Below are 21,422 nucleotides of genomic sequence, written 5' to 3'. Positions count from 1 at the left end.
ACCATCTGGAGGAGCTGCCTGCCTTCAAGCCTATAGAGAGGGATCTGGTAACCCATACTAAATTATGATTATGATTATGATTATTATTATTATTTACCTAGGAACTGTCAAATAATACTGCAGTCAATCATAGAAGTATTTTCATGCCTATTTTGGGCGAGTCCGATACAGTGCATTGGAAAAATTAAAGATACAGTACATAAAATTAAACCCTTGGCTTAAAAATAGAGGCAAGATTATATATATATATATATATATATATATTTATATATATATTTACAAATATATATATATTTATATTTACATATATATTTATATTTACACACACACATACATACGCACACACATGCATACATACATACATACATATGAGAAAAAGCCTCCAAATGCATACTAACCTTTAACAAGTTACATGTTCAATAAATGTCTGCAGATATAAACTAAATAAATCACAAATCTCTTGGCCTCATTGTCTATATTATTTTCTATCCTAATTACAATTGAGCCTGCATCATCTTAGTGATGAAAATATATTCCTAATCCAATAAAATGCACAGAGATGTTCTTGGTTGCTTTTGTTTTGTTTTGCATGTTTTTAGTTGCATGTATTTAGGTGTGTGTGTGTGTGTGTGTGTGTGTGTGTGCGCGCGCGCGTGTGTGTGTGTGTATTTGAAGCAGATATACTTTTCCTACATTATTTTGTTCCCTGCACTTCTCTACCCTATCTCTCCAAACCACCTCACCCAGCCTAGCAAAGGTAAGGTGCCCGGTAGATACTCAATAAATGCTCTTTGCCTGATCGGTCCCCTCCCCCAGCCCCCACCAGAATGAAATGGCCTTGGTGTTGATTTTAAAGCATTTTCTATTTCATGTTTTGAACTCTGGCTGGGGGAAAGTAGAAACATGAATAGTGCAGCCATCAGATAAAAAGATGTCATCTTTCTTAAAGTCATCTTTAAGATGTCTTATAGAGTTAAATGTATATTCTTCACTTGTACCCTGGGGAACACTCCCTAGCACTCATTATCTCCCTCCCAATGTATTGTTTTTGTTTTTGTCCATAGTAGCCTTAGGGTTCCATTTTATCAGTCAGGTCATCATCACTATCTTCTCCACCTCCACCTCCATCACTTACACCATCACCCCTGACATCATCACCAGCAGCGGTGGCAGCAGCACCAATGCTACTTATTGAGCATTAGCTGTGTGCCAGGCACTTGCTTTACATATATTACCTTATGCAAAATGCTTTACATATATTACCTTTTTAAAAATTGAGATACAATTGATATATAACATGATTTATGTTTAAGGTATATACATTATCTTAATTACTTGCTCCCCAAAACTATCCTATGAAGTAGGTACTATTGTTATTCCCATTTTACAAATGAGGACAATAGGACTTAGAGAGGTTAAACAAACTTTCCAAGGTCATACATTTGCTATGTAATAGTGGTGGAGCTAGATCTCTAACCTCCGTATATTTGACTACAAGCCTTGTTCTACTTACCACTGGTAATATATACTGACTGCCCTCATCACTTTGAAGTGATGAAAGAGTGTGTGTGTGTGTGTGTGTGTGTGTGTCTGTGTGTGTGTGTGTGTCTGTGCGTGTGTCTGTGTGTCTGTCTATGTGTCTGTATGTCTGTGTGTATTTCAAAACCTTAAAACATCCTTTCTGGTTATTGCAGGTCATGGTATGAATTTATAAATCCTTCAATGAGAAGAATTGAGGTGACTGGCCTCTTAAATTAAGGGCTATAGTTTCAAGTTCCATTCCAGATGAGAAACAAATAGCATGTATTATTGCTTTACTTGTTTATTTTTCAAAGATAATATGGTTGGAATGAACAGAGCATGAACTCTGGAGTCATAAACCTGAGTTCATATCCTGGCATACAAAGCTGAGTTATCTTGAGCTCATGACTCTACCTAAGTGATCTTCTATTTCTTTATATGTAGAAGAGTTATGATATTCAATGAAAAGACAGAGCAAAATATGTGATGTATATTTTAAATGAAAATATCCACCTTATTATCCATAGTACCATCATTGAAATAGTAAAACAGTATTCTTCAAAAACCTTTCTTTAAGTGATTAAATAGATATCCCTAATTTCTGGATGAGAGTGGATATGTGTGCTTGTGTGATCAACTTCTTTAAATCACATGCAATTTATTGAAAGTAAAAAGTTTCAGAACACTTACTAAGGAATAAAAGTTTAATGTCTCTTATAGGCAAATGTCAATTAAACACAACTTATGTGCTAATTTGAGTCCAGTAACTTACAGAGAAAGGCTAAAATCATAATAAAAATAACGTATTGAATTTGATTTGGACCATTTTTGGGTTGAAGTAAAAGAATTCTTCTTTACTTTATGTTTTAATTTTAACATTATTTATTTTTGAATAAATATTACATGCATATGGTTCTTTCTCAAAAAATACAAAAAGTGTACAGGGAAAAAACTCCTTCTCACCCAGTCCCCGGTACCTGAGTGAGTCCCTAAAGGCAATTAATGCTGTGAGTTTCTTATATATCTTTCCAGAAGTATGTAGAGCATATAATCAAATTTGTATAGCTTTCACCTTCTCTCCTGCTTAAAACAAATGTTAGCATTCTTTACTTGGATGTTTTCACTTAACAATGCATCTTAGAGCTTCTTTCATTCTGGGTTTGTATAATTTAGCTATGATATGCAAATCATATCTGTTGGATACATTTCAATGTGCATTTGTAATTTTGATATACATTACCAAATTGTTTTTCATAGAGATGTATAAATTGTTTTTCATAGAGATGTATAAATGTGCATTCTTTGCATCAATGTATGAGAATGATTCTCCCCCTCCCCTACACCCTTGCCAACAGAGTGGGTAATTAGATTAAAAATATTTTGATTCAGTAGTTAATGACATGGTCTCAGTGTAGTTAAACTCTTATTAGTCTTATTTTTAGTATCATTATTAGCATTTTAAAATGCTTATCAGCCACTTATATTTTCTTTTGTGTAAACTGCTTTTTTCTATCCTTTGCCCATATTTAAATTGTGCTCTTGCTCTTTTTCCTTATTGATTTGTAGGAAATTTTAACATATAACAAATTATCCCTGTGTCTGGGATATCAGTTGCAAATACTTTCTCCTAGTTTGTTTTGTCTTTTTTATTTGCTTAAGATATTTGTCATAAAGTATTTTTTAAAATTAATATAGTTAATTTTATCAGTGTTTTCTTCTATGGCTTCTGGGTTTTTACATTATACACAGAATAACTTTTTCTATTTTAAGTTTGTTTAAGAAAATCTCTCCAATATTTTTCTTCTGCTTCCTTTTAAGATTATCTACCATCTAGGTCATTGTAGGACAAATTCAATATTATCCTCTCATAGTGACAACATTTGTACCTTACAGTTTTTGGTCTACTAACTTGATTGCATTTTCAATGAGAGTTAGAAGAATAAAAATCAATTTGGCTTCATGAACAGTATTTTCAAACAAAATATAAATGATCCAGCATTTTAAAACAATATAAAAAATTTAGTTCCATGCACAAAGTTCTTATGGGAAATGTCTCCAAGCTCATCTCTATGACTAATAATAGAGTGTGAAAGGGACTTACAATCGCTAATATCAGAAATTCACAGTATATAGTGGTAGCAATTCACATCCCTTTATGATCAAAACTGTGTATTAGTTTGGTATTACTGTTTGAAGTACATTGTGTCATTAGGTGCTAAATTTAACTCTGACAATAGAATTTGGGTGATATGGAATGGAAGAAAATAATATTTAAAAGGCATTTTTGTTAGCTTATCCCCCGCCCCCCCTCTCCCCCGCCTTCCCCCCCCCCCCCGTCCCAGTACTATGTTTGGCTACTCTTTTGGGACTTGATGAGGAAAGGAAACTGGTGGAATCCTAATAAGAAACTGATTTAAAGATCACTCTCACTCCACTATATGCCTCTTAGAGGATTAAGAAATGATATATATCCTCTTAAATTTCAAATCTGTAATTCTCTTAAGGTCTTTCTATCACAAACTTTATGAAGTATGTTTTGAAATGAGATGCCAAAGGCAGCCTAGACAACTTTAAAAGAGAAATAAAATAAAAGTTTTTGACTCTAAAACTGGCTCAGTCTTGAATGAGTAAACTAAATATATTTAGTCCTCCTTACGTTAGTAATCCTGTGATTTAAATATTCTATCCTTGAATGTGTTCTTGTGTGAGTTCACATCCTAATTTCCAGTGTAAAAGCATTATTTGAAGATGCATTTGCAGGAAGCATTCAGTGACTCCAGTTCTTTCTCTAGACATGTCATCTACTTTGGTAGTGCTTAAGGTAAAGTACTCAGATAGAAGGTAAGTTGAAACAGACAACAAGCAATACAATACAAAATGTTACGAGTAAAGTATGTTACTCAGATCCTTCTAAAATACATTTCTCTCTTTATTTTGAAGGCCGCGGTTATAGACAACTTGGCTAATGGAACCAGTCTTTTCCTTTGATCATCAGTAAGGTTATCTTTTTGGGAAACTAAGTCCTAGCTCAGATTACAGTTTTAGATGATGCTGACATGAAAGAGAGCAGCACCATTTAATCATTCACTCTTGGAAAAACATATCTTTTCTTTCCTTAAATTAATAACTCTTTAGCTGAAACCGTAAGCAGAAGCTCTATCATGTCTTGCAAGTGGAGAAGGGAGGGTTCATTTGATCTTTATTTTTTTACTCAGGGAATAAGCAGGATCAGGTTTTATGTGTCAGCTACACCTTGTTGGCTATGAGTGACATATTTTAGTCAAATGAGAATCAAAAATAAATATGATGTGAGTGCATTTACTTGATCTAAGGCTTGGGAAGATGCGTAGTGAGTAACCCGGCATATAGTAGATGTTCAATAAATGCTCACAATAATGGAATATAATGAATGGATGAAAGGCAAGTAAGCATTGGGAATGTGCTAGGCTGGCTGCAGCAATGGCTTTCCATTTTCTCTCAGTGTGTTCACCTACATTGGAGAGGGATAAAATGGATTATGACAGTTAACTAGCTCCGTGCTATCCAATAGGTAACCATGAGCCATATGTGGCTGTTGAACACTTGAAATTCGGGTAGTCTGAACTGAGATGTGTAGTAAATGTATAATATACACTGGATTTCTGATATTTAGTGTTAAAAAAGAAATGCACAAAAATTTCATTAATAATATTTATGTCGATTACATGTTGAATAATATTTTTTATATATTGGGGCTAAATAAAATATATTAACATTTCACCTGTTTTTCTTACTTTTTAAATGGGACTAGTAGAAAATTTTAAATTACCTATGTGGCTTCCATTATATTTTTATTAGACAACACTAGTCTAGACCTTAGAGATAATCCAGGCAATGGAATATTTCTCCTTTTAGGGGGCAAATTGTTCACAAGCTATCTAAAAATATAACATTTACCACTTACAGGGCTGGCCCTGAGGGGGGCGGGCCTCTGGAATGCCTCTTCATCCTACTATTGGATAAACCAGAACTGAATTTCAAGAGGGGCCTGGATACCTTGGGGTCCTCCTTCACCCACTGCGGAAGTAGGATGGGCCCAGGGTCTGAGCGCTGATGGGAAGGTAGGAGCTGGATTCTGTTAACCCTAGCTCTTCCCCCACAGTTCTGCTTAGTAGCCGCACCACTGTAGAGAAACTTCTTAGCTTTCTTGACCTCGTGATTTATCCAAGGGTCTGAGCCATAACTCTAAGAGGAATGTGGGGCCAGGACCCATAGGAAATTTTCCAGGACAAAACGCTCCTGCACAGCCCGCCCATTCGCGTGCACGGCTCAGGCCCCAAAGTCCCAGCTGTGATTTTCTGAGCTCTCTGGGAGAAGACGTTCTCCCTCATGGAAAAGAGGGGCGATGGTGGTAACCTAGGAATCCCGGTCTCCGCCTCCATTTCTGATACCCTATTTCTGCCTCCTCGCGCTCAGGGGTCTGCTCTGGTGCTAGTGGCCGTCTACTCTCTCAGCCACGGAGCTTTGTTTCCCAGCAGTGCTGAAGTGGAAAGAGGAAGGGGAAAGAAAACTTCTGCGGTCCTCGAGGTTCTGTCCCTTTCCATAGCTATCAACTTTCCTCTACCTCTCACTTCTTAGGTTCCTACTGGCGCAGAGACAACGCCTGGATAGCTGCATTCCTGGATGAACCGCCTTCAAGACGCCTATGGCAGGGCTGGGCTCTCGGAAAGGCGAGTCCTGGAGTGACCTGAACTCAGAAGGGGAGTGTGAGAGGTTGGACACCCCGCCCTCCTCCGCCCCCGCCTCTCCCCTCTTCCCGGCATCTTGGCCAGGAAGCAGGGCCGAGGGAAATAGACAGAAATTTGTGGGAGACCAGGGAATTGAGTCCAGGGTCTATGATATCAGCAAGAGGGTAAGAGCCTAGCAGGCAGTCCCCCATTTCCCCTCCTTCCTGGGATCCCGCGAACACTCGGAGAGATGCGCAAGGCTAAATTCCGAGAAAGGGTTTGCAATGCCTTAGCTCAAAGGTAATTGTCACCCAAAGACAGCTTTTACTCCCCCTGCTCTCAAAGAGACATTTAATAATTGCAATTTCTAAGGCAGAAGTTAGTCTCTGCCCCAGAGTGAAGCTGAAATCTCATTCCCACGGCTGAGTGCAAATGTGCTCTCCGTCTGTGTAGGGATGAAGAGCAGGATGCACGCAGGCACAGAAAGGCTCTTTATTGAGGCCGACGTCTGGCTGTAAATCCACGACGCCCTCCATAGCTGTTTAGCCTTTAGGATTTGAGGAGACAGGATGACTTGGTTTACACTCGCAGCATACCATAAGCTCTCACTAGGGATGGGTGGGGGAGGGTATAGATGTCTGTACAGTGAACTGTCATCCCCAAGGCCTCTTCATGAGTCTCCTCTGTCTCTCTGTAGCCTTGCAGAATGTTACTGGCCTTGGTCAGGGCTAAGGACTAAGGAATAACTCCTGGAAATCTACTGTGTTCTCTCTCCGTGGCTGTCTGCTCTCAGTTTTTAGTTCTCACCATTATAAACATAAAACAAAAATCACATTTCAGACACCAGTACAAAGCATTCTTACTTCGTTTAGATACCTACTTGCCAAGATCTTATTTTAAAGTTATTTCCCCCTATTTTCCTCCTTCCACTCACTCTCTTTATCTGTTTACCATTTTTACCAGGTCATCCGTATGGAATATGGTGTTTCCACTTCCTGCAGCACTGTAGTTTGGGGCCTAATTGATTCTGGTAATTAATTTGTTCTACCTGCTAGATCGGATTAAAATTCTACCCTTGCACCCAAGGATTAGCACTTGGCATTCTAACACCTCCTCTAATTATCTAATAGCATGGGTTGTAAGGACTCAGTTTCTATTAAAACACTTTTACTATTAGCGGTAGTGATTGGAATTGTGATGATGACTAGATTTCAACAAATTAGAGCTTAAAAATGGGGAGATGGAAGAGAAGTGGCTTTTTTTAATTTCCCTGAGTTTAACATCAATAATTAGACCAATTTTTGGAGATGCGAGCCGAAATTACCCCTGCTGTTCTGTAGATGATCACCTTAATTTTAGCAAATTGACTCAAGGGAAATAAATGTGACAGATTAGAAAAAGACAAGCAGGAAAGAAAAAGATCAGAAGGGAGGAAAATGAAAAAGAAAGACTGGGACAGAGAATGGGAGACAAAAACCTAGTACTATTATTATTATTATTATTATTATTATTATTATTATTATATCATTATCATTATTATTACTTTGCAGGAGGGACTAGGTTTGAAAGGGGGAATATAGCAGAAAAGTAAGTTGTGTGAGTGGAATGAGGAAGAGGTGATGGAAATTTGAGAGGAGGTGGAGGCTGGCATTTAGAGGTAGCTCTGGACGTATTTACATAGACCATATTACTTAACTAATGCAGTTACAACTTCCCTCACACCACCCTCTATAACTGAGGTGAAGAATGTTATAATAAACATTATTTTATTTATTTACCTCAACAATATAGTCACTCTTATCCATCAACTAAAGTGGCTTTGGCAGATATGGACTCTCTCCTCACTTCTTCCTTTTTTCTTTTGCTATAATTTCTCTAAAATTTGAAAACCTAGGCCCAAATGCCAAAATAAGTGCCTCATCCCTATTGCTTGGGGCCCTTTAATGCCTCTGCTCTCCAGAGAGTTTTTTTTTTAAGCTTTCTTTAAAAATGACTGGGAGCAAAGCAGATCCTGCAGTGGCAGGGTAGAAATTAAAGTGAAGGAACCTGGTAAGAGCAAGAACCCGATCCACTTCACTTCCCCTGGTTTGTCCTGTCGTGTTCAGCACCGAGGACAGCTCCCTGCCCCGCCCCGAGCCCACTGCACCCTCCCCTCAGCCGCTGGCAGCCTTGCCATTGGCTCTTTCGGCTCCCCTTTCCAAGCTGCCAATTTTCCTACACTTAGACCTAAACCTACCCAGAAGCTTATCTTCTCGCCTCTCCAGCGCCCGGGGTAGCCCAGGCCGGGGAGAGAGCCGCGGGGATCCGAGCCTCGCAGGGTGGTGTTTAGCTCTCGACCAGGCTCGCTGAGACGCTGCCTGCTACCTACGCTTCGTCCCGGGCCTTTGCCCTGTGGCAGGAGCTCGGCTCAAGATGAATCTCAACTTCACCTCTCCTCTACACCCATCGTCTTCTCAGAGGCCCACGTCCTTCTTCATCGAGGACATCCTGCTGCACAAGCCCAAGCCGCTAAGAGAGGTGGCCCCCGACCATTTCGCCAGCTCTTTGGCCTCCCGGGTGCCTCTGCTAGACTATGGCTATCCCCTCATGCCCACACCCACCCTCCTGGCTCCTCACCCCCATCACCCTCTGCATAAGGGAGACCACCACCACCCTTATTTCCTCACCACCTCGGGTAAGTAAAGGACTTCACGGTATGGGGACCGAAAGAGTAGATCATCCAGCGCAGACCTTAAGCCTGTGATGGAGCCTAGGAAAGACCAAAGCTAGCTCAGCCTGGTTTGGCCGCCTCCTTCTCTAAGTAACAGTGGGAGGTTTGGGTATGGCCGAAAACAAACAGAGCTCCCTCAAGGCATACCAACCTATGGAGATCTCTTGTGGTCATTCTACACTCTTTACGATGGAGAAAACGTGCCTAGTGAAGTGGCCGGAGATTTTGACGATATTCTTGGTGGTCAGTGCTCAGTCTCCTTTCTCATGGTCTTCCTGGACACATTGGTCCAGCTCTCAGTCCCAGTTCTCTTCTTCTCCCTGCTCTGAGGGAAACCCCTGACCACTCCACCCCATAAAACAGAATTCAGCTTTGTAGGTCAGAAGCTCAAAAGACTCCAGCGGGGCCGACTCTCTTCTCCCAGCGCTGAGCATTGGCCACCCATACTGTGGGGACTTAGATGTGAAGGAGGGTTTGGGATATTCTAGACTGGTCCAAATAAGGGGAAAATGGTAAGGGGAGGGGGAAGACAGAGGGTCCGCTCCTGTTTAACCCTCTTTACTCCCATAGTCTTGCATTTGACTCACAATCTTGGGCTTAGCTGCCCTCTCTGCCCCAGTTGGTGGCTGTGCTGGAACCCGGCAGCAAAAGTATTAGATTTGATTTGGTGAAAAGCATAGTAAGGAGTGGGGACTAGCAAAGTCTAGTTAGGACAGGCAGATGTGGGAAAGTCACATATTTTTTCTGCCTGTTTCTGTAAGGCATTTTCATTCCAGCCAGAATAGAATAAGTCGATGAGTCCAGGTGCAGAGCACCGCTGGAAAAACTGCCATGGTCCCCGTGGGGGCTGTGGAAAGACATGAGACAGTTTGTGAAATGTGGGCGCTGGAATCTACAACAAAAACAGTGTTTATGAAGTGGGAAAACCCAGATGCTGGGACACTGAGTTGGAAGAGCAATTATAAAGCCTACCTACACGAAGTCCGAATCTTGGCCTTGGCTTCCGCACGCATATTTTCCCCAAGTAGCTGTGGCCAAAGCCCAGATACCTGGACTGCTTGCTCTCTTTTTGTTTTCCCTGGCATTTGCTGATATTGATGTCTGTGGCAGTTTGCCTGGCGGTACCTCTCCCATACAATAAAGCCTGCAAGGGTCAGGAAAGACAAAAAAAAAAAAAAATCTCTTCGACCCACGGGGAAAAGTGCTTCGATCCTTCTGCTTGTGGTCAGAAGGAAAGAATAAGAAGAGTGAAGAGCAGATCAGAGAGCCAGAGAGTGCGGTCCTCAGCGTGTCCCCGAATCTAATAAGGAAACGTTGGAGACGGGAATTGCCCCTCTCTGGATGAGTTTTGATGATTTCCCTTAGGCTGCAGGCGGGAAAATGGGGGCGGCTCGGGAAAGTCACGGGGAAAGTCACAGATGTTTTTTAAATTGAGGCTGGGAGGCATGATCAAGTCTATGCTTCTACGATCCCCAGAACCACACTGACAATCGTCAGGGGTCTGGAAGGATGCAGGTCAGGGAGAGAGCTCCTGGACCATTCGACGTGTGGAGGTGTAACAAAGATCTGGGTGCTGGCAGATGCTACGAAAGTCTCTCTAAGAGTCTAAACATCTTTTAAGGCCTCTGGATCTATTTTATAATTTTCTTTTCTGTTTTACCTACTGCTTATTGTTTGTATTTCTAGATAACCTTCCTGATAAAGATCTCCAAGCGCTATTCTGTGATTCCCCCCCCCCCCCGCCCCCCGCCCCTCCAATTTTTGGGAGGACTCGAGAAGCTTTGGGGCGAAGAGAGGACTAGTGGCGGCAAGAAGCGGAGGGAGGCACGGAGATCAGAGGCGGGGAATCGAGCAGGGGTTTCTTGAGCGTGATGCGGCCCTGCTCACTGGGCTGCTCTTCCGTCCGCAGGGGTGCCAGTCCCGGCGCTGTTTCCGCACCCGCCGCACGCGGAGCTGCCGGGGAAGCACTGCCGCCGCCGCAAAGCTCGCACGGTGTTCTCCGACTCACAGCTGTCTGGCCTGGAGAAGAGATTCGAGATCCAGCGCTACCTGTCCACGCCAGAGCGGGTGGAGCTGGCCACAGCCCTCAGCCTGTCCGAGACGCAGGTGGGCCTCACCAGAAGGAGGCTCTGATCTCTGCTAAAAGCTCCTCTCTCCTCAGCTCCTAACCCCTTCTCGACCCATATCGGAGTTCCTGCGTGGGAATGATCCCGTGCTCCTAGATTCTAGGCATCTCTAAAGATCCTTAGCCCAAATACCGACACTTCCAACTTCATGTTGGTCTTAACGAAGTAAAATCTCTCCAGCTGGCTCTGGACATGGAGGAGAAACTCCTTGGGTGATTCTGATGCTCACTCCTTGTTTGAGAAGTGTCATTTCCGCGTCTTTCCCTCTCCTCTTCGCTCAGGGCAGTAACCCGTGTCAGACATAGAATAAGAGATATGACTGGGTTTCGTCTCCTGAGAGAAGCCCACACAAGTTTTATTTTAATTTCTCACAGCTGCAAGTCTTCATAACTATACCACTTCACCCCATTATAATTTAAGCTTTTCCCTATTACCCTATCCTGAATGCAAGATCCCTTTATCTTCCTCCAGATGCTATTCACCTGAAATCTCAAAACTCCTCCACTCCCTCTCATCTTTTATGTACTTGCAGACTCACCTTGTTGTGAAACCATTAGCCCTGCCGGGCCACAGTGATTTTTCCTCTGAGTGGAATCAGCAAGTTCGACTTTCACCTTCCTGGCCAGGAGTCTTGCCGGACCAGGGGTTTAGATGTCATAATTGGAAGAAAGTAGTTCGAACTTAAAGGAGACTTCTATGCAGAACGTACTATGAGTAATTCTAATTAATAACAGAATTGGTATTTACTAACCACACCATTTTGATTCTCACTGTTATTTTGGGACAACTATTTTCTGGGAGACTTCGTATATTTGATTTTCATTCATCCTAAGATGATACCTTGTGACCAGTTCAGGTATGATCTAACTTAATGGTGAGACTGTCACAGCTCTTGAGGAATTTGTCAATAGATTGCGGTCCATTTCCCCAAACTCCAGCAATCCCCAATCCCTCGGATATTAGCTCAGTAACTATCGGTCTGAAGGAATGACATGGTTTTTTTTTCCTCCCCCAAATCAGGTGAAAACATGGTTCCAGAACCGGCGGATGAAGCATAAAAAGCAGCTGAGGAAAAGTCAAGACGAGCCCAAAGCGTCCGATGGACCCGAGAGCCCCGAGGGCAGCCCCCGAGGCCCAGAGGCCGCACCCGCCGAGGCTCGGCTCAGTCTACCCGCTGGCCCCTTCGTACTGACCGAGCCGGAGGATGAGTTGGACATTGGGGACGAGGGGGAGCTCGGCTCAGGGCCGCAAGTGCTCTGAGCAGCCACGCGGGGGGAGGTAGGGAAGAGACCGCGGGGCGGGCGCCGGTACCTCCCGTACCTGAAGACTCGGGCGGTCCTCGGAGTTCGGCTCCTGGAAGACAAACAATACACACCTGTTTGCCCTCCAACCCGACTTGAATTGGCGTGGTCGCCGCTCGACCTCTCGTCCTCCTACTCCTCTAGCTCGCGACTCGCCGCTGGGGTGCATGTACGCTGGGGCAGCTCTTCCCCGCGCCGAGAGCGACGCAAACTGGAACTTGGGCTTTCAGCTCTCTGATTCGGTGCGGGACGTTTTCTCTGCCGGGATCGCCGACCCCCTGGGCCCTCACCTTTCAGCCACCTATCCCCAGCTCTTTTGTGCAGGTCCGCAGCCTCTCCGCTCCGACCCTTTGCCCTTCCTTGGGGAGCCAGATTGGCTGCAGGTAAGGCGCCGGGTGTCTGGGCCCTCTGCTCGGCAGGAACCCAGGCAGAGCCACGACCTGATTCTTAACACGTCCATGCCTGGAGGGCCTCGCGCGCTGCTCGCCACTCACCTCTCACTAGGGTCCCCCTACTCCCCTCTCTAACTCAAATACTAAAGCGACTCCGTTCCTCTCAGAGCTGCGCTTCGGCCCTCTCCCGTCACTGTTCCCCTCAAGAGCTGGCGGTTCTGCTCCCTGGCATCCTTCCTGAGCTCGTGGTTCCAAGCACTGCAGCTCTTTACTCTCCTCCTCACCCCCATTCCAGATCCCGCGCCCCACTCTGAGCGATGCCTGCGCTCCGCGAAAAACATGGGCAGAAAATCTCAGCAGTTTCTGCTCCCCGACCCTGTTGCGCGCCTGTCCCGCAACTCTTCCACGTCCCACGGCCTGACATTTTAAAAGTGAGTGTGTCCCCAGGTTGTGTGTGGAAATACTCATTCTTATTGTATTTTAAAGGAATGTGGAGTTTTAGCTTAGACTAAGGCTAAAGGGGAAGAGGCGTCCCTTTCCGGGCGTGCACCTGTTTGGGGACTACTGAGGTTAGGCAGGAAATCTGATGGGCTATGTGTGTTTCCTCTCTTTCCCCTGGGAAGTCTCCTACTCTCCTGGGTTTACAGCCTCTTTAGATAATAAAGGCTAGCGGGCATAACTGGGAATGAACGCGAGTTTCTGGAAACCTTTTGTTACCGTGTGCCTCTGCGTACGCCCCCTCCTCTTCGCCCCAGGCAGTTTCCTGTTCTGGGAGAGAATGAGCAAGGCTAACTCTTGACCTTTTGTTAACGTACTCCGTCTCTCCCACCCTAATTTTCCCGTTTTTAATAGTTTAATAGTCTTGAGTTCCACATATGTGGAAAAGGTCACTCCAAATATTTTGACTATGAAACAAGAGGCAGAGCTCTCTTGATAAGTCTAAAATTATACTAACAAATTAGGTGTTGACAAAATATACCCAGTATACTTATCAAAGATAGCAGCCAGGCCAGAGGCGATGTTTAGCTCTGCTGTATATTTAGGTAAGTGAGCCCGGGGAAGGCTGGAAAAGAGAGTTGCTAGGTGGAGTCATGACTCTTTGCTTTTATGATAATAATTACAGGCGCACCTGGGAGATATTGCGGTTAGATTTCAGACCGCTGTAATAGAGCGAGTATTGCAATAAAGCTAGCGGTAAGCTTTTTACTGGTGGAGGGTCTTGCCTTCAGTTTGTAAAACAAACAAACAAACAACAAACAAAAAAACCCCGCAACACCTGTGAAGAGCAATAAAACGAGGTACGCCTGTATGTAGCCAACAGCGGTATGAGCTTGAGTTACGATTAATCTTTTTTGGTTCCTCATTTCTCTAAGAGAATGAATTCTAAAGATCCTTCTAGATATAAATTCTATGATTCCATAGATGTAGGTAGGGGTAGGCTGGCTGGCTGGCTTTCTTGCTTGCTTGCTTGCTTGCTTTCTTTCTTTCTTTCTTTCTTTCTTTCTTTCTTTCTTTCTTTCTTTCTTTCTTTTTACAGCAGGCTTGTTCAGGGAAACATTAACTTAAGCAAAGTGTCAGAGTGAGACCTTTATCCAATCTGTATTATTCAGGAGGCAAAGCTATTGCTTTAAAAACATAAGCATCGTAATAGCTATTTGGATTTTCCAAAGTGCTCTTTATCAATCAACAATCTTGTGAGTAACAGACAAAAATTATTTTTCTCTTTCATAGTTAAGGAAATCAAGGCTTGGCCAGATTTTAAGATGTACCCATGAAATCAGGACTAGTTAACAGCCAAAGCACAACAACAAAAATCTATTCTGACTCCTTGTTTATTTCTCTGCCCGGCATACTTTTTTTTCCTTCTAGTAACAATGCATTAATTAGCATTTTGCCTCTATCACTTTATAAGAATACCTCTCTCATTTACTTAGCATAGATGTCTTATTAAAAGCAAAAGCAAATTTAGGCTCAGATATCTCTCTTCTTCTTCAGATAATGAGAGTAATTTCAAGGCAGGAGTTTTTGACAAATGCTTTACAATAGGACAAAAGACTTGGTTATAGGAAACAAAGTGATTTGTGAATAAGAATGTTCCTGGTAATCTGAAAGTGAAAGTAGATACTATTACACAAGGGGGGGGCGGGAATCTAATTCTTCTAATTCTAGGAAGAACAGCTACTAAAGGGGATTTGGGAAGATTTTTTTCTTTTTCTTTTTTTTAAATTTTATGCAAAAATTCAAGTTTTATTTTTTACTTATTCTTACATTGGTGAGAACTAGGGAGATTAAAAAAAAAATACTTTAGATGGTTAACAAACCCCAAAGCATGGGGATATTTATTTCTTCTCCTGTCTTCACAAGAAGATGCCAGGGCTTATTTTGGGTCTAAGAGGAGCAGATTAAGTATATTTTATGACCCATTGAAAAGACAGGTAATTAGGAAGCTTTGTTTGTATAGGCACAGTTCTACCTGGTTGGAGGCAGGATAACTCTTGAAGTCTAGGGAATGGCTATATCTTTGATTCATGAGCATTGAACATGGCAAGATGCTCATTCTGCCTCATTCTGGTCCTCCCTTTGTGGCTGTTCCTGGTGAGATTAGGTGGGAAGAGGAGAGCTCTGTCCTGCAGCACAGTTTTCTCATCAGACAGTATTCCTTGAAATTGGTGGCAAACAATTCAATAGCAAAGTTCTCTTCATTTTCTTTTTCTTTTTGTCTTTGTTTTTTATACATAGGGGGTTAGTGGTGATAGTAGATAGACACAATTTAGTCTCAATTTAATGTAACATGATAGCACTTTTTGTTTTTGGCCTTCAATACTGATCAAAGCCTCCCCATAGGCTGGAAAAATACTTTGTCTGAATTACCCAGCCTTTCTCCTCAACTCAATTTCACTAGGTGGTGAATATCTGACCAAACCACATTCATTATGATCTAATAAAAAAGACATATGAAAGTGTCATTCTGAAGAGTCAAAAACATCTTAATCTCAATGTGGGAAAGTCATCCTGTATACAATCTTAAATGTAGTAGGTAATTTGTTTCATATTTGCTCTTCATGCTGTTTCTGATGTACTTCATTTCATAGAATTTCAGAGAGGGACTCTTGATAATATTTTTGGTCACACGACACAAGAATACAAGGAAGAAACGTCACATATTTCAGCCCAGTATTAAGCTGAGATTGGCACTAAGAAATGATTAATTGGAATTCATGACACCACTTCAAAAGATAGAGGACCGGCTTGTGTCAATGTATTTGATAACCAGAGATGTGAAAATACAGAGTAAACAATGCTTTCTGGTGCTAAGAGAATCGTGCAATAAACATTTAGTTAAAGTCTTCTTGAATTGGGCTCAATATATGTGCAAAAATAAAGAGTTAAAATATTTTACATTTATGTTATATTCTGGGAATCACATTTTAAGGAGGATGCTGACAAGGTAAAATTTATCCAGCATACAGGAACCCAGATAGTAAAAAGTGTGGGAAACAACAAATAAAGGAGTGCGAATTTTTTAGCTTGGAGAAGCAAAGCTTTGGAAATGGGTGGCAGAAGAGATTAGCTATAGTAGTTGTATTTGAATGGTTGCATGACTATCAGGTATCAAGGGGTACATCTATTTTGCCACACTAAGGAGGGCAGAAGCCAATGGGTCATTCCAGGAAAGCAGATTTTGGAACATTCGAATACCTTCTATGGGTCCAGTACTGTGTTGTCCATTAATAGAACAGGCTAAGTATACAAAATACTAAACTACTTTCACTAGGAAAATTTGAGCAGAAGCTGAAAGGCAAAATATTAGGGATGCTCTGCTATGGATTTCTCCCTGAGACAGTTTGGGCAGGATAGCCTGTATGGTTCTTTCTAACTTTTATGATCCTACTAGTATTCTATCTTTTTATTAGAAAGGAACCATAAGTTCAAACTTATGAAATTACTTGCTATCTCACTAAGAATAAGATTTCAGTTAATACACTCAAATTTAAATAAATACATCCATAACAATTAGAAGAGTTAATAGAAACAAAAAAATACATTCCTTTATTCATTAAAGCAGTCTCAAAAACTTCATTCTAGAAAGTAAAAACAAATGGATGTTCCACTGAGTTAAGGACCAAGATATAGTTAGGAAGGAATTGTATTAGAAGAGACATTTGACAAAATCTAAGCCCTTCATTTTATAAGTGAAGAAATTAAGAACCAGATATAATGAATGTCTTGCCAATGTCAGACAGTTGGTAGAATTAAGATGAAAAGCTAATTTTAGTTATCATACCTTACAACTAATTCATGTTTTCATAAAAGTGATGGTGGGGCTGTTGTCATTGTATTATATAGAGGAAAGAATTTTGCAAAGCAATTTTGGAGATAAAATTAATAAATAGCTGAAAATTATCTAGTAAGTCTTAGATCAATTTGTGGAAAATCTTTTGATTAAGAACAATCTGAAATTTAAATTAGCTTTCTTAGGAAGTACTAAGTCTCAGCCCAGTTTTCATTCAAGCCAAGGTTGAATAACTACTTGCTGGGGTGTTTAAGAAGAGGTTCATATATTCAATAGGATGTACTAAATGATCTCTAAGCTACTTTAAACCTCTACATTTTTCTATTCTAAAAATATTGGCCTAATCTTCTTTAATTACAGATGAGGCAATGAGAGTCAGAGAGATTGACTTACTCAATGTTTTACAGCCTGTTAATTTGGTGAGTTACAAAATTAATATATGTAGAGGTCAGAGGAATGACCTCCAATAAATATTTAGAAGTAAGATAAAAATCTGAAATGATTCTCATATTTTCTCTCCAGTCAGATTCTCTTCATCATAATTTTTGGTTTTAATTCCCCCTCCCAAACACTGATTTCTTTTCAACTTTATTTATTCTCTTTTAGCATTCCCAGCGTGCACACCAGATAATCTTTTCTCCACTATTTCATTTATAATAATTCTGTGAGCCTTCACGTATTACTTTTCTTAAGAGATTAAGGATTTGCCTATATTTTTAGTGGAGAATCTACCAGGGAAGTCCAGGATTTAAGCTTCTTTCTGAAGCTTTTAAGAAAATTTTTTAGATTAAAAAGGCACACCTTATGACTATATCCCTGCAACAAGAATAAGCAAAAGAGTTGTTTAAAAATATTGACTAATATAGTCCTTGGGGATTATCTGAACATTTCTAGCATCCATTCTCTCCCTAGCCTCCATGGCTACACATACTGGAGTAATTAAGTGTACTTGCCAATATTGTAGCCAGAAGTTACAGAACAGTTAAATAGTCTATATTATTTCTAAGTGCTTGATTTGGGAAATAAACTGTAGAAAGCAATGGGAATAAGGCATAGAAGTGTGGCTTCATATCCTGAGTTTCAAATGGGAATATTTACAAGCTAAAAGCAAAAAAATAATATTTTATGCTTGCTCAGTTCTTTTTTCATCTATTTTTTTCTTTTTTAATTCCTAAGTTCTCTACTTTTAATTTAAAAAGATTTGGGTTCTATTATTTACCCATGAACATTGTTTAAAGAGTCACATAGTTCTACAAGGATTATTGAAGAAGGGAACAGTCACCTAACCCCCTTCTTTATTCTCTTCACTACAGAGGAAGCTAGTTTCCACTAGTGGCTGATTATTTTGGTACCTACTTTATGTTTCTAAATTATTTCACTGAATTGCTGCTTATAGTGTTTATAATTTAGAATTATTTAGTAATTCATGTTATAAAAAATAAAGATTTAATTTTCTTTCTCTCCTGCTCCTACCACATACATACACTCTCTCCATTTCTCCACTCAATAGAGTAATTTTGGTTAGATCATTAGAATGATATGTATGTGTAATTCTCAGCTAAACCAGGTAATCAACTATGATTACTTTTTCTGCAAGACTTTGTTTTCCTTGGGATTAATACTTGTCTTATTTTATTCCTAATTTTTAATAAATACTAACGGCTAATTTAACTTCAAACTCTTCACCATTTGCCTATATCTTAATGTTTAATTTTCTCAAATCTCTTCCAGAGCCTCTACTCCTAATTCTTTGTCAATGTTGATTTTATTCTTGTTTTCTATATCTTTCCTCTTTCTTGGATTACTCTCTGATCTTGATGGAGCATGCTCTTTTGTTGTTTCCTCCTTGGCGTGTGAAAGGCAAATGTTTTGAGATCATTCTTCTCTAAAAAATATTTTTATTCTAGTCTCATGCTTTATTAGAATTTTGCTTAAGTATATAATCTTAAGCTGAAAATCATTTTTGAATATTTTTGAATAAATTTGAAGGCATCATTCATTTGCTTTTTAGCTTCCAATTGCTGTTATGAAGTCTAAGCCATTCTCATTCTTGAATTTTTGTGTATCCTGTTTTATTAATTATTTTTGGATGTTTGTAGGATACTCTTTTTGTAGCTAGTGTCCCAAAATTTGACAATTATGTGCCTTGGTTGGAGGTCTATTTTCACCCATCATTCTGCATATTCAATAGACCCTTTTAATCTGAAAACTCATTTCTTTCAGTTATAGGAAGATTTCTTAAATTAATTCTTTGATGATTTCTATTTCTCTCTTTCTGGATTTATCCTTTAAATTTATTATCTTTTTGCCTTTTTGCTTTGCTCACTGGGAAAATTCCTCAATGATATCTTCTAATCTTTGGGTTTTTTAAATTTCTGCTAATACATTTCTAATTAGCAAGATCTCTTTTAATTTCCTTATCATCCTGCTTCTTTTTAGTTTTATCTAGTCTACCTTGTCTAATATCTTCAGATGTTTAAGAATCCATAGTAATTTACTTATATTTCAGTATGAGAAACAAAAAGCTAATAGAAAGTTATTAATATACCATGGGACTTGTTGACTGTGAGGTTTCCTGTAGGATAACAGGGTTGAGTTCTTTAGGCGGAGGACCTCTGAAGAAAGAAATTTTAGGTCTTTTCTTTTAGGTTGGTCAGATTCCCCAGAGAAAAAATTTCCAAATTCGTGTTTGTAGGATGAAGGCCCACATTTTGGGAGCCAAGTGGCAGAAGAGGACCAGAGGTTTCTGTGGTTAGAACACACATATTCACTATTGACTCTATTTTCAGTATTGTGCCTCCTAACATAGCTAGCTGTCCCTCTCTCTAGACACACTGTTGTGCCCCTGCAAAGGGTACAACAATCTTTTACTGTAATGGTAGAGGGTCAATCGTCCTTCATTAAGCTTCCCTCATCTCCTTTTACCTCTACTTGCAGAGGTAATTGACATAATCAATTCCTGAGCATTTGGGGATATTCTATAGTATATATTAGATTGATTCTTGGATGTCCCCTTTGCTAGTTTGAATTTAGTATTTTAGGAGTCTGCCAATATTTTTGTTACAACTCATCCATCTGTTTTCCAGTTTTCAAAATTTTGTAACTATTGTCCCTCACCCTGTTCTTCCTGTTTTATATGCTTATGCCATAAATCCTTTACTGTGATTTTAGCAGAGGCTTGCCAAGAGAATGAAATGCGTGCGAGCGTGTATGTGTGCGTCTTCCTCAGTACAGTCCTCAGACCAGAGCAATACTGTCTGCTTGTATTTTCCAATCAGAATGAGGATGCTACCATATTTATCCCCAAAACTCATAATCTGAATTTCATTCTGACTTTTACAGTGAGTGAGGGAGGTGTCAATCCTTTACCTTGATGTTTCTTTTTTGTAACTGAATTTGTTGAAGTTCAGGAGAATTGCATTATCATTAGAACAGATTAAAAGGCTGTCTTCATTGCCAAAGCATAGAATGGCTCTTTCTACCTCATAGTCAGTGATGCAGTACTAGTGGCTTGGGATCTATCAGTTTGAGAGCATTGGAAGTTAGAGTTAGTCCTTAAGAATCTTTGTCTGTGGAAGATCCTGAATAATTTTACATGGTATTCTTAGAAATTTCAAGGTGAGAGAATTTGTTATTTCATTTTCCATAGCTTCAGATTAATTTAAAACCTAGATCCCTAATTCTCTGAGTAGAGAAACAGAAAGGATAAAAAGAGCAAGACAGAATTACAGGCACACAAATACACACAGACATGTATGCACATATGTATACACCCATGCTCCTGAAAAGAATGATGCAAACAGGCCAGGGAGAATTGGAAGGTGATCAATTAAGACATTAAGTGTTTTGTGGTACATGAATGCATCTGCATTTTGTCCTGATAACAAGGCCATCAGCTCATTTTCAGAGGGCTGCTGTCTTCCTCAGCTCAATCATCAGATCAAAGCAATACCGTCTGCTTGCATTTTCCAATCAGAATGAGGATGCTAATTTATACTCCTTAATGTGTGATGGTAAGAGACCCCTTCAATTAACTGAATTCTATAGCCAGCAAAATAAAAGGTATACAAAGAGGCACAGGCTGAAAGCTGAAATTCTCATTAAATCAAAAGGTCCAGTATTCATTACCTTGTGCATCTGAGGCTAAACACTAAATATGGGGATCATCAAAGGAAGTTTAATGGGTTAAATTGAGAATATAATCTAATTAAAATATTAGACATGACTAAATAGTTCTTTGATATTCATCTAAAGATTTCATTAAAAATAGGTGCTTGAGGTTTGTATGATAGGAGATTATCAATTTTAAGTAGAGACAACAAATTTAGGGACCTCATCAGCACTGCTTCAAAATGCCACCATTGTATGGAAA

The 21,422-nt window shown here is 40.3% G+C and overlaps 1 protein-coding gene across 2 annotated transcripts; it reads left to right on the top strand.

Moving 5' to 3' along the window:
- The first annotated feature begins 8,474 nt into the window (after positions 1-8,474).
- BSX (brain specific homeobox) lies at positions 8,475-12,393 on the top strand. 2 transcript variants are annotated; one of them, XM_016132226.2, is made up of 3 exons: positions 8,475-8,901; positions 10,847-11,043; positions 12,084-12,393. In XM_016132226.2, exons 1-3 carry the CDS (start codon positions 8,640-8,642, stop codon positions 12,321-12,323), a joined length of 699 nt encoding a protein of 232 aa, XP_015987712.1. In that variant the 5' UTR covers positions 8,475-8,639; the 3' UTR covers positions 12,324-12,393. The 2 variants fall into 2 exon arrangements, 1 of the variants encoding a protein (XP_015987712.1); XR_001595269.1 differs by lacking the exons at positions 8,475-8,901; positions 10,847-11,043 and adding an exon at positions 11,845-11,919 and having other exon boundaries at positions 12,084-12,164.
- Positions 12,394-21,422: the final 9,029 nt, after the last annotated feature.

This window comes from Rousettus aegyptiacus, unplaced genomic scaffold (genome assembly GCF_014176215.1).
Source record: "Rousettus aegyptiacus isolate mRouAeg1 unplaced genomic scaffold, mRouAeg1.p scaffold_m13_p_5, whole genome shotgun sequence".
Lineage (NCBI taxonomy): Eukaryota > Metazoa > Chordata > Mammalia > Chiroptera > Pteropodidae > Rousettus > Rousettus aegyptiacus.
The sequence above is the reverse complement of the archived record's forward strand: the minus strand, read 5'-3'. Positions and strand labels throughout refer to the sequence as shown.